This window comes from Entelurus aequoreus, linkage group LG09, assembly GCF_033978785.1.
Source record: "Entelurus aequoreus isolate RoL-2023_Sb linkage group LG09, RoL_Eaeq_v1.1, whole genome shotgun sequence".
NCBI classification, from domain to species: Eukaryota; Metazoa; Chordata; class Actinopteri; order Syngnathiformes; family Syngnathidae; genus Entelurus; species Entelurus aequoreus.
The window spans coordinates 21,138,526-21,157,239 of NC_084739.1; the positions used below are offsets into that span (position 1 = coordinate 21,138,526).

Sequence of the window (18,714 nt, forward strand, 5' to 3'; positions counted from 1 at the left end):
AGACATGGGTTGGAGGGTGGGGAGGGGGGGGGGGGGGTTTAGGGGGACTTCCATGAAGCGTCTCACTGTGAGGTTTTCCTGGCTGTAGACTTAGCCGGGCTTAGGGATCACTATATACTCACCTCCTGTCACTGTTGCCATGGCGAGGGAAGCAAGAGCACCATCTATAGATACCCCACTGCAGCCATTTCCCTGTGCTGCCTTCACATCTTTACAGTTGCCATGGAGACCAGCGGAATAAGTATGACTGCGCTGTGCGTCAAACATGCCGGAAGGAGCGACGACGCAATGTGCGTTTTTTGTTTTTTTTTACCACGCCCACCCAACCCCAACCTCCCACTACTAAGGCTTTGACTGTGCTGTGTCAGAGGCGCTCAACTTTAGCTGATACTCTTTTAAACATGTGCAAAGGAGGAGGAGAAGGCGGCAGGGGCCCTGCCTTAGGTGCTTGCCCAATAAGGTGCCACTCAAAGGGCCTTTATGATTGCGTCACATCCTCATTTTGTGCTCACACACTTAAGTAAAGCTTTTTTGTTAAGCTTATGTCGTTGCTTGAGGAGTATTGTCAAGTATGGTTACGCACAATAATCACTGGGGGGTCCACGTCAAAGCTTGTGGTGAGATGTGATCTGTCACTATGGGGACGAGCAGCCAAGGGTAGTGATTTATTGAGCTGGAGGAAATTGCTCACTGGGCTCCCAGTGTCAATGGCAGGGCTTGTGGAGCTGTCCATGGTGCTGTCCATGGTGCTGACCACAAAGAGCCACATCAGCCATCCACTAGTGACCGAGCTGCCCATATTTGTTGAGCCATTGATTCTTTGGTCTATAAGCTATTGAAAATAAAGGCAAGCAGGCCTGTCAGGTTGCAAATTAGACACTAATGAACATTTTATTGGTACGCATCAAGAAGCTGGTAAATGCACAGTAGAGCAAAAAAAAATGTTTTAATTTAAATGAATCTTCTTCAACTGAAGTCTAAACGGATACTACATTCAGGGCCTGATCTACTAAGATCCAAATAGCACGCTCTAACTGTAAAATTGTGTGTGCTATTATTGGGCGTGTTGCTTGTGATCTACTAAGACAATCAAAAATGGTGCAGACCTCTTTATTTAAATGAATTGTTGCTGTACTACTGACATTACTGTACAATTGCCCTCCACATGCATGTTAATATGTTCTCCAACTGTGTGCGATGTTGTTGTACACGTATATAACCTGTATCGCCTTTTTTGCACCATAGAATTGTAATCTAAAGACAACAGAAACTATTTTTAGCACGCTGAAAAGCTGCAGGGAGGCGGTGGACAATCATTACTGCAGTGCATACGTACATCTGGAATGATCTAAACACAGGAAAATGCACATTGAAAGATCTCTTTTCATAGAGCAGATACACTATAGTAATATGTTTCCCATATGAAAAACAAAATGCATTTAAATAAATACACCAGCAGACACTAAAATGATTTTTTTTAATCAGCCCCTTAAGTCATCCAGCAGCTATAAAATTATAAAATGATATTGCTGATTGGCGATATGTCAAATTGTTTTTATTTAATTTATGACAATCAAAATATGGTGACACACGCTCTAGTGTCAAGCACCTCTTTTCTCACACCATGTGCGTAACTGCCAGTTTGCGCATACTTTTCGGACATAAAAGAGCACCCGCAGACTATTTAACAGTCTTGATAAATCACATTGCGGGTTTTGAAAGACATTTGTATCCCCTCCTTTCAGTATTGTGCATTTCTTATAATCAGTATATCTTTTGCATGTACATGAAGACAGACAAGCTAAATGGATTGCGCTCATTATTCTGCTCACTTACCAAACGCAATCCTCTACGCACATGTTTAGTAGATTAACTTTGTGTGTGCTATTAAGTTTGCATCTGTTTTAGTACACTCAAACCTTTAGTACATCAGGCCCTTAATGTACTGCTGCAGAATTATCATAAGGAAAATAACTATTTCTGGGGATTTATTTTTTTCCCTCAATACTGATAAGTCTCTATATCATCGATTCATGTTTGCATGGAATTGTATTTGTGTTTCTCCTTTGCCAATGTACCACATGTCCACAAACAAATATTTGACTTTTGCTAACAACTAAACATGCATACATACAGTGCATGCAGGTTTAAAGTCGGGGTCTCCCGATCCAATAAGGCATCAGACATTGGTCTGATATCAGCAAAAAGGAATCGTATTATATCGCCTTACATCTAAGACCCGATACAAGTATTCCTGTGTGAAGCTCAACAGCCAGTTAACATCTAAATGTCCTCCTAAAAGCACACAAGGTTGGCATTTTCTTGTATTTCAGTTAAGTAAGCAAATAAGCGGCTACACAACAGCTAAGCACACAATAGCACACCAACTAGGATTGATGTCATAAGTGTCCTTAATTGAACGACGTTATAGTCTAAAAAAAATATCAAATAATTATAGTTGCCAATTAATTACACTTATAAAGTCTCTTAAGCAAAAGTGTATTAGAACAAACGTGTTAGGAACAAATGTGTCCGCATCATTCAACTTACTGCATTATGACCTTAAATCAATAAATGATAAATGGGTTATACTTGTATAGCGCTTTTCTACCTTCAAGGTACTCAAAGCGCTTTAACAGTATTTCCACATTCATCCATTCACACACACATTCACACACTGATGGCAGGAGCTGCCATGCAAGGCGCTAACCAGCAGCCATCAGGAGCAAGGGTGAAGTGTCTTGCCCAAGGACACAACGGATGTGACTAGGATGGTAGAAGGTGGGGATTGAACCCCAGTAACCAGCAACACTCCGATTGCTGGCACGGCCGCTCTACCAACTTCGCCACGCCGTCCCCAATGAATTACTGTGGCTACTAGGTGTCACCAAAAAAAAACATTTACCATTCTACTTTAACTTAGAGGCAGTCAAAGTCAATTCCAGATCATTTACAATAAATGGGTTAGTGTTTTTCATACTTAGATTTAGACTTAGACTTAGACAAACTTTATTGATCCACAAGGGAAATTGTTCCACTCAGTAGCTTAGTTACAAAGGTTGGAAATGATACGAAAGGAAAGGATAATGCACACAAGGGCACAAAAAGAGGATGAAAACAAAAGGTATAAAGTAAACAAAAAATGTACCATAGTAGCAATATAAAATATAACATATATGTAATATTTACATATTATATAAACAGTATATAATATATACTGATATATTATATTATTATATTATGTTTTTATATAATATATACAATATATTACAATATACAACCTACATATATATTGTTCTCTCTTTGACTAATTTCACTTGATGAAAGGATTTTTTTAAACATTCCACTCTAGATAGGAATAAAATAATGTATGATCTGTGCTGATATTGTATCGAATCTATAAATTATCTGTTATTTTTTATATTTTAGATGGATGGATTGACCAATACTTAAAGGTTCAATATCGGTCTTGTGACAAAGTTGCATTGGGACAACCATGTAGGTACAAGTCAACACTAAATTATGTTGTATTAAGTTATTCTAGTTTTGTAGGTCATGCTTGCAAACGTCTAGATTTAAATAGTTAAGAAACCAAAATATAAAAGTAACGATAATATACTTTATATTAATTGATAAAGATAATAATGAGTATTGCTTTATAATAATTAATCATTAATTGCAATCATATTAGTAAAAACTGTGTGGGGACATTACAATAATCTTTAACCCCAGGCTTTTATTTCCTATCTCATTATTTTTACTTCATGTTGTTTGTTCCCTCACAGACAGTCTCAGTGTGTGTAAACCCAGAGCAGCAGAGTGGAAAATGAGGTGCTTTATCTTTGATGCATTTAATAATTTCTTTGTCTCGTGCAGATCTATCCCGGAGCGGTGGAGCTCATGCAGGTCATTGAGGAATTCATCCACATTGTCGGATTGGGCATGAAGGATTTCCACAATGCGTATTTGATGACTGGGAACTTGGGTAAGAGTCGGCCTTGGAGCCTTTGCTTCTACGACTATCATTAGTTTAAAAGAATGATGCGTGGCGCACAGACTGGAGGAAAACTGCTGGGGATCAATAATGTTTATTAAAACAGAGCAAAGGGGTTTTAACGTGCTCAATTCTCATCTAGACATAATTATGTAAGAAGAGAGGCACATTTTTACATTTGGACTATATGTAAATGCATATGTATATACTCATATACATATATATATACGTATATATATACATGTATACACATACTTTATTAATGTATACGAGTATATATATATATATATATATATATATATATATATATATATATATATATATATATATATATGTATATATATATATATATATATATATATATATATATATATATATATATATATATATATATATATATATATATATATATATATATATATATATACACACATACAGTACATACAGGTTTAAATATATATACTTTTTATACATACATACATATATATATATATGCATTGTCCAAATTTTAAAATATGCCTATCAATATGACTTTTTACATGCTGCTACCCGATTCAACAATTCTTCTCAACAAAAGAGGATAAATATTACCTAAGAGAAAAATCTAATGCAGGTACAACACTTAAAACCTTTAGTATATCAGTATGTGGAATTAAATTATGGAATGGATTAAGCAAAGAAGTTAAACAATGTACTAATATGATCCAGTTTAAGAGGCTGTTCAAACCAAAGGTGATTACAAAGTACAAGGAAGAAGAATTTTGATGAACATCTTGAGCCTTATTGAAAATGAGATATTAATCTCATTTGTGAACCATATCTTACCTAACTATAATTAACGGATCTGTTGTAATCGTTGATGTAAATTGGGTTACAGAATGAGGACAGGAAGTGAATATGTGCTACTAAATTGCTATCAAATGGAAAAGGGGTAGGATTAAATAAACTCAGTTGAAATATAAATGTGTAAACCATAATATATTTTGGTATATATATATATATATATATGATATATATATATATATATATATATATATATATATATATATATATATATATATATATATATATATATATATATATATATATTATATATATATATATATATATATATATATATATATATATATTGGGATGAAATACCCTCTGTGTTTTTTCCTGACCTAACGTGTATATATATATATATATATATATTTATGAAAGTATATGTATGTATATGTGTGAATATGTATATTTTAGAATTTGGATTAATCATGAATAACACTGGTGATTATGAGCTTTCATATTAAAAATTGGTTTCAGAAAAGACCCTAATATTTGTACCCAAAATGCAATTTAATTTTTAGAATGTCATTGAGGAACATTTTTAAACCTTTTACTTGAATGCATGTCATTTATTTTGCACAACACTTGGTAACAGTTTTATCCAGTCAGGCTGTACTTTGGAGTGAAATCTGCCAGCGAGCACACCAGTCGAAAACTCCTCAGTCATTTTTTTTGTACTCGCTGTGAACAGACACATCTAAAACTGTGTGCAAGCTCACACCAAACTGCATGAACTGTGTAATTTGATTTTTTTGACATTGTTTAACATGAGTATCCAGCATTGTAACAACAATGCCTGATTAGCACACCACACAAGTCAATAAAATCAACAAAGTTCACCTTTGTGCATTCACACACAGCATAAATGTTTGGTGGACAAAATGAGACAAAAAATGAGTGGCATAAAACACGGCTTTCTGTGGCAGCGTCGGAGAAAGTTCTACATGTAAACAAACTACGGTGAGTTCAAGGACCGCCAAAATTAGTAGGACAAAACGGTGCTCGCCAAATGCTTATACGTCAGAGAATCATGTGTAATATAAATAGTGCGATTTCTAACAATTAGGGAGGTTTATGTCATGTTGTCCTCCTATTGAAACCATATTAAAACAAAAATATGTTTTCCCCCCCATCTTTTTCTATTTTCATAAATTTTTTAAAAAGCTCCAGGGAGCCACTAGGGCGGTGCTCTAGAGCCGTAGGTTACAGACCCCCGCATTAGTCATTACATTGGGCAACATCAGCATCAAATAGAACACTAAAGTAAAAATGACTGTGCCTTATTGAGACATTTTCTTCTCCATAGTCTAACAGTTTATTGAGGTATCTGTTCAACTGCAGTGCAATTAAATATAATTAGAGCAGCACACTGTCAACACATTGTCCTGAAGTGTGTACCGCCATGATAACATAATTATTTCAGATGTGGGAAAATATGGTGGGCGGGTCTGATAGAACGTTATCGAGCTGTATTGAAATTAGAAGTTGTTCATTGTAGCTGTAATGAGCTTGAAAGACATTTTTAATGCACCGCTGGTCATAGCAGAGATTAAAACGCCCCTTTTTTGAGACATAAAGTCTCCTGATATGAGTCTTGGAACAATATTTTTCCTCGCTAATGTTCTCGTGGGTTTCTTTTAGCTTGTGTGTCGCACATGCTCTCGGATGATGGCGGGTCTCTGTGGCATTTCATTTCTCACTCAGCCATGGATGCCGCCTCACTGGGAATGGAATAATAGAACGGCGCTCTTGATTTATTCATGCAAATGAATGTGAGCACGAACAGCTGGGCTGGTAGGCAATTCCTCCAGAGGAGTCGCATTTTCTTCCCTGTATTCTTTACAGTGGCCAACGTTTGACCCACTTATGGCAAACACTCGACACTCAGAGGCTCTTTATGCTGCATGATTTCCATAATGATGGATTGGAGGCCCCCAAGAATAGCGTAGCAATGAACCCATCCCTCAACATGCACCTTTGAACAAAACGTGAGCGGCAACTTAAATAAGTCAAAAAAGAAGCACATTTGTACTCTCTTTTTTTTTTTGTTCTTCCTTTATATTATACTTGTGGAGGTTATGGTGTTCTGTGAAAACCAACTTTGAGAACTCGGGTTAGCATCAGGAAAACTTTCTGATGTTACATTTACAGCTTTCAAGTCATTTAGACGCACACGGACATTGCATTTGGAGAATGGCACATTGGAGACCGTGAGCTGCAAAAAGACAACAGAAAAAAGTCACATTAGCGCAATGTAACTTTACTTGAAATTGTTTCCTCATCAACCTCGTCTAATTATGTTTGAGTGGAAAAACACTCACATTGCAAGTATACTGTACACACACTCTTGAAACTGGTTCCCAGGCCTAATGGGAGTTATTCTTTAATTGAATTTTATTGAAGTTGTTGAACACTACTTTTGTCTACAAAATGATTAAAGTCAAATTCAATTAAAAACACCCAAGCAGCAGAAAGCAAAAAAGTTGCATCTTTAACTAATGTATTGGATTGTATGCACAATCGGGACCAGTGTTTGTACTACAAATGTTGTATTTTTTGGTGATGATCAAGCGCAATGTTTTCCCCAACTTCTGAACAGCCAGCTAGATCACAAGTCTCCTATTTATACTCCACTCAACTTTTAATGGGACACCATCGTGCAAAAGTAGCATTTTTGCAACCATTTTGTTATATATTCTTAAGGGACAACACAAAATAAATTAAGCATAGTGTACAGTGGACACTGTCTACTTTGACTTACATATATTATCCAGGTTTAGAGTAGTCAGGGTACAGCTACTTTATTAAGTTAATTCAAGTGTATTTTATCCAGTATTATTTCTTGAGATTCTTTCGTCATCTAGTTGATGACGAAAGAACAATTTCAACAAAAAGAAGGAATTTCAGTGTGTTTGTTTTCAAGAAGTACACAATCATATTAAACTTTTAAATAAAAATATCAAACCAATGTTTTCATTTTGAGATTTATAAGAGGTATTTGTGTAAGATTCTAAAATATTTTTTTCTGAATAAAATCATCTTTTTCTTGCAAATATGTTTATAATTTTTCAAAAAACAAAACAAAAACATTCCTCCAAAAATATCCCTCCCTCCACTCATATATAAAGGATGCACATTTTTGTAAGGTAAAATAACGTTTTTACAGTGCGCCTTATAACCCGGTGCGCCTAATGTACGGAATAATTCTGGTTGTGCTTACCGACCTCGAAGCAATTTTATTTGGCACATGTTGTAATGATAAATGTGACCAGTAGATGGTAGTCATACATAAGAGATACATGTAGACTGCAATATGGCGCCAGTAAACAACACCATGTTCCATTGAGAATATACTGTAGAACAGTGGTCCCCAACCTTTTTGTAGCTGCGGACCGGTCAACGCTTGAAAATATGTCCCACAGACCGGGGGTGGGTGGGGGGGGGGGGGGGTTTGTTTTTTTTCATAAAGAAATACAATCATGTGTGCTTACGGACTGTATCCCTGCAGACTGTATTGATCTATATCGATATATAATGTAAATATTGTGTTTTTTATGTTGATTTAACACAAATAAAAAAATAAAATAAAATAGTTTTTTTCTTTCTTTTTTCTTTTTTTTCTTGTGCGGCCCGGTAACGGTCCGCGGCCCGTTGGTTGGGGACCACTGCTGTAGAACATCACACAGAGCGCTCAAAAAACTGTCATAATGTTTTAGTATGACTTTGAAACCGCACCGCTTGATGGATTGTCGGCGCATTAAGGCTACCGTAGTCAGACATACGACTATTATTATGTTGTTTGTATAAGGACTGCAAAAAGGCACCTATTAGCAGACATATTATCTGGCGTTTTGTTTTGCAATAATATGCAAAACCAACTTTTATTACCTTCTGGTACCTGCTGATCTGTATTTGGGATCTGCATAAGTCCTGAAAATGTGCTCGCGTTCGCCAATGTAGTCCGTGTGGACGACATTGTCAATAAGCTTCTTCTCTTTCTCTGTCTTCTTGTTATGTGACATTCATCCTCTGCTGTTGCCATTTCTAAAATAAAGTAGCATAAAGTTTTAACTTATATCTGTCAGTACACTCGCTATGAAAGCGCTAATAACTACCGGTGTAGTGAGTTTACATTATTTACCCAAGGAACTTTAGTAATTAGAGAGTTATGGTCAGGCGGTTTTTCACGAAACACATTTCCAGCGTTGTTGTTGCACTAGTGAGCCACGGATGAGGAGATGCTGCTTCGTTATTGATTTAAGTAAAGTCTGAATGTCATTAAAACAGTTAGCTCCATCTTTTGACACTTCTTCCACTCCCGTCCTTGCACGCTACAACAAAGATGACGGGGAGAAGACGCTGCCGAAGGTGAGCCACGTAAATAAGACCGCCCACAAAACGGCGCATCCTGAAGTGACTGTCAGAAAGCGGCTTGAAGATGATCTGTAAAACATAATCTATGCAACATTTTGACCAAATAACCACCATTACATGTTATGTAGACCACAAGGAAGCTTTTTTAATTTAGAAAAAAAATTATAATATGGCCCCTTTTAATGCGCCTTTTGTATGAAAATGGACATGAATAATGGTCCGAATAATGGACAGTTGCTTTTGTTTACATTAAGCAGAAATAGTATTTACTCACCTAATTTTGATCTGCATGTGTCAATCACACCTGGCACCAAGGGGGAAAAAATCGTTATTGCCAAGCTTCTCCTCAAAACACTTAATCATATTAGTTTTGAATTGGCATCAGCATGGCATAACTCTTAATGAGACACGGGTGACTTATTTTCCTTTTGGACACAGGACAGGGCTTTCCTATATTAAGTTCTCACCACGGCATTTTATAGCGGCCTCGTTAAGTCGTTAAGTGGGGGGGGTTTTTTGCAGGAAAGTGTACATACATTTTGCTCAAGCCAGAAAAAAAGGGCACCCACTGGGAAAATTATTCACAAATTTATTAGGATAAAAATCACAGCAGCATATTTTACATTTATATTGTAACGAATGGTCAAATTAAATAAAAAAATCTATGTTTTTGACATGATCGAAGCATAAGCAGCATCACACTAATAATGTACCACAATATACCTTACCACCGTTGTAGTTCAACTTAAATTATTTGCCACCCTGATTGCCTCACATCTCAGTGTTTGTGACTACTTGTAACACAAACAATGTGAGTTCCAGCCACAGATTTTTTTTTTACTGATTATATGTTAATTGGGCAGCACGGTGGTAGAGGGGTTAGTGCATCTGTCTCACAATACGAAGGTCCTGGGTTCGATCCTGTGCTCGGGATCTTTCTGTGTGGAGTTTGCATGTTCTCCCCCGTGACTGCGTGGGTTCCCTCCGGGTATTCCGGCTTCCTCCCACCTCCAAAGACATGCACCTGTTTATAGGTTGATTGGCAACACTAAATTGGCCCTAGTGTGTGAATGTGAGTGTGAATGTTGTCTGTGTTGGCCCTGTGATGAGGTGGCGACTTGTCCAGGGTGTATCCCGCCTTCCGCCCGATTGTAGCTGAGATAGGCTTCAGCACCCCCCGAAAGGGATAAGCGGTAGAAAATGGATGGATGGATGGATGGATATGTTAATTGGTGATAAAAATCAAACCTCTTATTTTTTCCCTTTTTCCTGCGAAATGTCCCATATCTTGAAATGCAAATGCTGACGGGTATGCCCAGAGGCGTAGCACCTAAAGTGCCTAAAGCCCCACCCCCAAACCCCTCAATAATTCCCTGTGCGCACACACTTATGTATGTTTACATGCACTAAAAAAAACTATTGCAGGAATTTGTTTGAAACCAGCTTTTAAAGGCCTACTGAAATGATTTTTTTTTATTTAAACGGGGGGAGCAGATCCATTCTATGTGTCATACTTGATCATTTTGCGATATTGCCATATTTTTGCTGAAAGGATTTAGTAGAGAACATCGACGATAAAGTTCGCAACTTTTGGTCGCTGATAAAAAAAAGCCTTGCCTGTACCGGAAGTAGCGTAACGTCGCAGGTTGAAGGGCTCCTCACATTTCCCCATTGTTTACACCAGCAGCGAGAGCGATTCGGACCGAGAAAGCGACGATTACCCCATTAAATTGAGCGAGGATGAAAGATTTGTGGATGAGGAACGTGAGAATGAAGGACTAGAGTGCAGTGCAGGACATATATTTTTTCGCTCTGACCGTAACTTAGGTAAAAGTTGGATTCCACACTTTCTCCGTTTTCTATTGTGGATCACGGATTTGTATTTTAAACCACCTCGGATATTATATCCTCTTGAAAATGAGAGTCGAGAACGCGAAATGGACATTCACAGTGACTTTTATCTCCACGACAATACATCGGTGAAGCACTTTAGCTACGGAGCTAACGTGATAGCATTGTGCTTAAATGCAGATAGAAACAAAATAAATAAGCCCCTGACTGGAAGGATAGACAGAAGATCAACAATACTACTATCAGGAGACACCGAACCAAACACTGGACCTGTAACTACACGGTTAATGCTGTGCCGCCTGTCGAAGCCTAGCAATGCTGTTGCTAACAACGCCATTGAAGCTAACTTAGCTACGAGACCTCGTCAGAGCTATGATAAAAACATTATCTCTCCACCTACACCAGCCCTCATCTGCTCATCAACACCCGTGCTCATCTGCGTTCCAGCAATCGACGGCGCGATGAAGGACTTCACCCGATCATCGATGCGGTCGGCGGCTAGCGTCGGATAGCGCGTCTGCTATCCTCAAAGTCCTCCTGGTTGTGTTGCTGCAGCAAGCCGCTAATACACCGATTCCACCTACAGCTTTCTTCTTTGCAGTCTCCATTGTTCATTAAACAAATTGCAAAAGATTCACCAACACAGATGTCCAGAATACTGTGGAATTTGGCGATGAAAACAGAGCTGTTTGTATTGAGATACAATGTGTCCCAATACTTCCGTTTCAACCATTGACGTCACGCGCAAACGTCATCATACATAGACGTTTTCAACCGAAAGTTTCGCGGGAAATTTAAAATTGCACTTTATAAGTTAACCCGGCCGTATTGGCATGTGTTGCAATGTTAAGATTTCATCATTGATGTATAAACTATCAGACTGCGTGGTCGGTAGTAGTAGGTTTCAGTAGGCCTTTAAAATACGTGGGGGAAAAAAAACTTTAATTGGGTTTTGGACTTGAAAATATGTAAGATAACCCCCCTAAATAAGTTCTTGTTTTGTTTTACAAAAAAGTGGCAACAAATTGAATATATAAAGTGGCAATAATATGCGTTTAAATAATCATATAACTTGTCATTATTCACTGAAATATGTTTATAAATCTGTCAAGTTGACATACTTCAGAGTGTAGAGATTATCTGATTTACGTATAATTATCATCAGTGGATAATATGAACCATTATAATACATCATTATTATTATTATGATTAAAATAGTGCCTGGAGGTTAAGCATCATCCTGATTTTTTTAAACTTAGTGATGCCTCGGTTTGTAACTTTATTGAGGGTCGTTGAACACACCACAGTTATTGGCCATGAGATCCAGAAGTGAAACCTGTACATTACGCTCTCCTATGCTGCCACAGACAAATGTATTACATTTTAACGTTTCTTCTATTACCTCATCTTTGTTCCAAAATGATAGTGCTCCGTGTGAATGCTTAAAGGTGAGGTTTGATGACTTTATGACGTCTGTGTTGAGTGTAATGAACCATTTTGCATTTTGATAGGGGGGTGTAGGTACTCTTAGACAATCTCCATTTGATTCAAGCAACCTTATTATTAAAGTTGTGGTAAAAAATGTTTACAACGTCAGGGGATAACACAAATATTGTTATTACCTGTTGGCCTCATGCTGCTTGTCACAGGATTTGTATCGGAGGCTTGTGAGCGACGTTGAGCAGTTTGGGGAAGAATTTTCACCATGACTCAAATATGAGATATTAAACATATTTGTGAGGAAATTATGACAGAGAGTAACTTTTATTCGTAAAATGAATGAAGGAAGACTCAAGACATTAAAACAACGTTGAGAACTCGTTGAATTAGGTCCTGACGTTGAGCAACTCAAACATAACGTTGTAACAACATGCTTTTTGACGACGTTTAATCAATGTTGGTGTTATGATCTGTTACCCGGATCATGATTTGTTCTGTTAGTTTGACTACCTCAGTTTTGTTTTCAGCACCCACGGGTGCTGATTAGTTTCACCTACCTCTGATTAGTGTTCGGGACGCTCACCTGCTCCTGGGCACTAATCAGAGAGCTACATATTCCTGTCTTTCGTCACACACTGTCTGGCTTTCTAGTTTGCTTCCACGCAACAGTTATAACGTCTATTCCTACGACCCCAGAGCTAAGCTTTGCTCTTGTTTGCCTGATTTTATGCTAAGCTTTCACGCAAGCTATTTCGTGCGATCGTAGTTTTCGCATGTTTCATAGACAGTAAATCATTGTCTCACCTGCACCTTTGCCTGCAGAGTTTCCTGCTGCATAACCATGCGACCACATCGTCACAGTCGGCTTCTGACGTTGATTTGACCATTGAATTTTGGTCATTTTCCGACCAATATTCTACAACACAAATACAACGTTGAAACAACATGCTTTTCGACAATGTTTATTCAATGTCAGGTTGATTTGACCATTGGAATTTGGTCATTTCCCAACCAACAACGTGGACCCAACGTCAGACATGAACGTTGTCTTAATTTACAAATACAACTATTTTCCAACGTTGTCTCAAAGTCAGTTTTAAAGGACATGTTTGTATAATCAACGTTGTATCAATGTCGTGTGCCTGTTGGGAGTTGGGCTCCAGTAGAAAGGGTACTTTCTCACGCAGGGCTAAAAGGCCAATGCTTAAGGTTTTTCATTGATTGATTGAAACTTTTATTAGTAGATTGCAGAGTACAGTACATATTCCGTACAATTGACCACTAAATGGTAACACCCGAATAAGTTTTTCAACTTGTTTAAGTCGGTGTCCACGTAAATCAATTCATGGTACAAATATATACTATCAGCATAATACAGTCATCACACAAGTTAATCATCAGAGTATATACATTGAATTATTTACATTATTTACAATCCGGGGGGTGGGATGTGGGGGGGGGGGGGGGGGTTTGGGGCGGGGGGGTTAGGTTTGGTTGATATCAGCACTTCAGTCATCAACAATTGCATCATCAGAGAAATGGACATTGTAACAGGGTAGGTCTGACTTTGTAGGATATGTACAGCGAGCAGTGAACATAGTGAGCTCAGAAAGCATAAGAACAAGTATATACATTTGATTATTTACAGTCCGGGGAGGTGGGATGTGGAGGGGGGAGGGTGTTAGTCAAGGGTTGAAGTTGACTGGAGGTGTTCTTTCAGTGCGGTTTTGAAGGAGGATAGAGATGCACTTTCTTTTACCAAGGTACCACTAGGTGTCTTATCTGTGCACGTGCCTGGTTGTATGGAGGCGACATGAACTCATTCAATAGTGGTCTCTACGACACATTTCCTGAGGTTACGAAAATTCCAAACAATTTTTCACTCACAAAAAACTTTTGATGAAACAGACATTTTCTGAAGAGGACAATTCCAAGTAGAACTGTAAAAACATACTGTGGAACGAGGCCCATTGATTGCGAAAGCTTCCCACTCCAGCAGCTTGTCCTCTTTGCCGCATGAGCACCCGGAGGACAAAGTGGTACTTTAGACACGCTGGGAGATTTTGAAGGATAGTTTTGTCCTGCGTCTCTCATGTGAAACGTAGTCACACACATTAATAACGGAACCGATCTCCCTTAAGGTGAAGGTAGACCAAAAACCTTTGTGTTAATATGTCGCAATTCACTTATTGCAGCGTGCCTCATTGAACATCTCCTCCATAGCCTCGATGCACTGACTTGCATAACAATCGCTTTATTTGTGTTGCCGAGCCCCATCAGGCAGATGCAAAGCCCCGTTTACATGCAGAATTACCCCACGGTCTGAAAGGCAGCCTCTTTATTATAGGTTTGGCTTTCACGCTGTCCCCACCCCCACCGCCCCGACGAAAAAGGCATCCATACCTCTGCCCTACCCGAGCATCTGGCACTGGGAGGCGAGCCTATTTTGCGCACGTTGCGGCAATGTGATTTCATGGCCTCTCCCTGATCATCCCGAACACACGGACACGCCTTCACTGTCACGGTCTTCATCCCAGCGTAGAGCCCTGCCAGGATCCAAATGGTATTGTTGGCAAAAGCGCGATGAACAATGGAGCTTTTGCATCAATGGGGATTAGCCTCACATTCCCCTCTGAAGTAGCACCTGACTGGGACGGGTTGTGATAGCGGGTGGGGAACGGGCCAGCTTTATCCTCCTGCTTGTAATGCCGAGGCCCGTTTGCTTGATCCGGGGAATTTTCCCTGTCGTTGCCGTAGTGCACGGACAGGTGCTTTGTCGCGCCTCAGCAGGGAGGACAGAAAAGGAAAGAGCGATGAGAGAGATTACCTGTCTGCTTGTTGTCAGGTGCTAGTTTGGGGATCATAAACATTCTGTTGGGAATGTGTAAATGGAACAGTAAGGAATTGTTTGTTTTGCTCCAGGATTCTCCTCCGGCAGTTGGAAAGTGCAATTTGAGCCCATTTGTTGTACATTGATTCATTACTAAATTTGGAGTGTAACAGATGAACAAACATTTTGTGGTAAAAGGAAAATAACACATATAATCAATGAATCAAAACTTTATTTATACAGCACTTGTCATACACAGGCAAGTTGCGACACAAAGTGCCAATTAAAAGGGTTGAAAAGGAAACGCACACACACACACACACACACACATTCACATATATATTTCTGTATATATATAGTATAGTATCATATTAATTAAATTAAATTAAAGTACCAATGATTGTCACACACACACTAGGTGTGGTGAAATTTGACCTGTGCATTTGACCCATCCACCCATCCCCTTGATCACCCCCTGGGAGGTGAGGGGAGCAGTGGGCAGCAGCGGTGCCATGCCCGGGAATCATTTTGGTGATTTAACCCCCAATTCCAACCCTTGATGCTGAGTGCCAAGCATGGAGGTAATGGGTCCCATTTTTATAGTCTTTGGTATGACTCGGCCGGGATTTGAACTCACAACCTACCGATCTCAGGGCTGACACTCTAACCACTATATATGTATATGTATATTTATATATGTATACATATACAGTATGTGTATATATATATGTTTATATAAATATATGTATGTATATATATATATATATATATATATATATATATATATATATATATATATATATATATATATATATATATATATATATATATATATATATATATATATATATATATATATATATATATATATATATATATATATATACATATATAGATATAAAGTTAAAGTTAAAGTTAAAGTACCAATGATAGTCACACTCACACTAGGTATGGCGAAATTTGTCCTGTGCATTTGACCCATCCCCTTGTTCACCCCCTGGGAGGTAAGGGGAGCAGTGGGCAGCAGCAGTGCCACGCCCGGGAATCATTTTTGGTGATTTAACCCCCAATTCCAACCCTTGATGCTGAGTGCCAAGCAGGGAGGTAATGGGTCCCATTTTTATAGTCTTTGGTATGACTCGGCCGAGATTTGAACTCACAACCTACCGATCTCAGGGCGGACACTCTAACCATTATATATATATATATATATATATATATATATATATATATATATATATATATATATATATATATATATATATATATATATATATATATATATATATATATATATATATATATATACATATATATATATATATATATATATATATATTTATAATAGCTGGGTACTGTGGCCAAACAGCTCAATTTTTGTTTATTTCTAAAATCATATGGACAAAGATAAGACCTTCTGGAAGAAAGTTCTGTGGTCAGATGAAACAAAAATTGAGCTGTTCCTACAAGCCTGTTTCACAGGTTTCCCTGCTCTTCAGGGGATTTGATAGTATATATAATATAATAAAAACCCCAGAAGAGCAGGGAAACCTGTGAAATACAGTGTGTGTGTGTGTGTGTGTGTGTGTGTGTGTGTGTGTGTGTGTGTGTGTGTGTGTGTGTGTGTGTGTGTGTGTGTGTGTGTGTGTGTGTGTGTGTGTGTGTGTGTGTGTGTGTGTGTGTGTGTGTGTGTGTGCGTGCGTGTGCGTGTGCGTGTGTGTGTGTGTATGTTTATGGAACTGAGGGATGCACAAATACATCTGTATTCAATGTGGTTGTTTTTACCATAAATAATATAATTTGCAACTACATTTAAGTTCCCTGCTTTGAACTTTTAGCGTATGTTCCTTTTACCCCTGTTATATTCCTGTTTGTTTACATGGAAAGCTGCCATACCTGGAATGCTTAGATCTAAATGTATATGAAATTATATACAGTGCATCTAAATTGACTAATACCATTTTTGCTATATGATTCACACAAACCCATCTTTTGATTTTTGTGTCAACTGTTCTGACCGACACAATTTGTGTTTGATTGTGCTATTTGTGCAGTGGCCAGCATCCAGAGGCTTCCAGCTGTGTCAGTGATGACCGACATCAACTTCCCCATGAAGGGCCGTAAAGGCATGGTGGACTGGGCCCGCAACTCTGAGGATAAGGTGGTCATTCCAAAGGGCTTCTTTGTCTCCCAAAGCGCAGGTTTGTCTCCCCAGTGTTTCGCAAAGAATAACCTTACCTCAAAAGACACCATCTCCAAACCGAGTTACACATTTTTATCTGATTTGTCAGAGTTTGGACCTTCCTATTTTTTTTTTTCATTCAAGACCTCCAGCAGCATTTTAAGATTATACAAAGAGTTACTTTCTAACTTAGACTTGGACTTAGACTTAGACAAACTTTATTTATCCACACAATAGCTCAGTTTCAAAGGATGGAAAGGATAATGCAGGTATTAAGTAGATTAAAAATGTACCATAGTAGTAATATAAAATATAACACATATGTAATATTTACATATTATATATATAGTATATAATATATACTGATATATTATATTATTATATTACATTTTTATATAATATATACAATGTATAACAAATCCCAATTACCATGTACAATATTACAGTATATGTAACAGCTGCAGCAAAAAAAATAAATACAAATAAAAAATAAAATAAAAAGGGCAGCATAAAATAGAGAGTAGATCCAACAGAAAATATACATTATAAACAAAGAGAGGTAGCTAACATAGCTAACAGTGAAAAGTCATATTTTCTATTTCAAAACAAGATCTATGTCTATATAGTCGTCTTGTTCAGTCATTTTTTCCCAAAAACTCTATGACTTTTACTGCAAATTATTCCAGATCAATGAGTCATTCATGCACAATGCCAATCCACACATTTGTCGCTGTAAATCGTATAACTACCATAATAATATTTACTCCATTGGATCTCATACTATAACTTGTGCATTTCATTTAACCCTCAGGGGACCCAGGCTTCATTTGATGTCCATTCAGTAATTATTTGCTGTATTTTGCCCATATTTTTGTTGTGTTACACCATTATAAATTATTTTTCTTCATAAGATTTGTTTCATGTTAAATGTCAATTTTTTTCACAGGTGTACGATACACAAGCAGTTATTCGACAATACTCCAATCCAAAGCCAAACAGAACATATAAGTCCTCCATGAAAATTATGACTTTTTTTTTGTTTTACTTTTGTGCTCAATCTCACAACTTCAGCTCTAATCAAAAGGACCAAATAGTTTTGTTTTTTTTTCCAATTATTTTCACCCTTCAAAGCAGTGCTTCTTAGGAATTTTCTGTCGCACCCCTGCCCTCAGGAAGAAGAAAACATTTTGCGCTGCCCCAAACTCTTTGCCGCGACTA

At 37.8% G+C, this 18,714-nt stretch overlaps 1 protein-coding gene across 10 annotated transcripts in view; it reads left to right on the forward strand.

The window, feature by feature from the left end:
* adgrb3 (adhesion G protein-coupled receptor B3) overlaps positions 1-18,714 on the forward strand; it is a 332,693-nt gene that overhangs the window by 208,956 nt on the left and 105,023 nt on the right. For all 10 annotated transcript variants that reach the window (XM_062058299.1, XM_062058303.1, XM_062058301.1 and 7 more), the window contains 2 exons: positions 3,877-3,985; positions 17,369-17,515. In XM_062058299.1, coding sequence (XP_061914283.1) covers positions 3,877-3,985; positions 17,369-17,515 — 256 coding nt within the window. The remainder of the gene's footprint in view (positions 1-3,876; positions 3,986-17,368; positions 17,516-18,714) is intronic.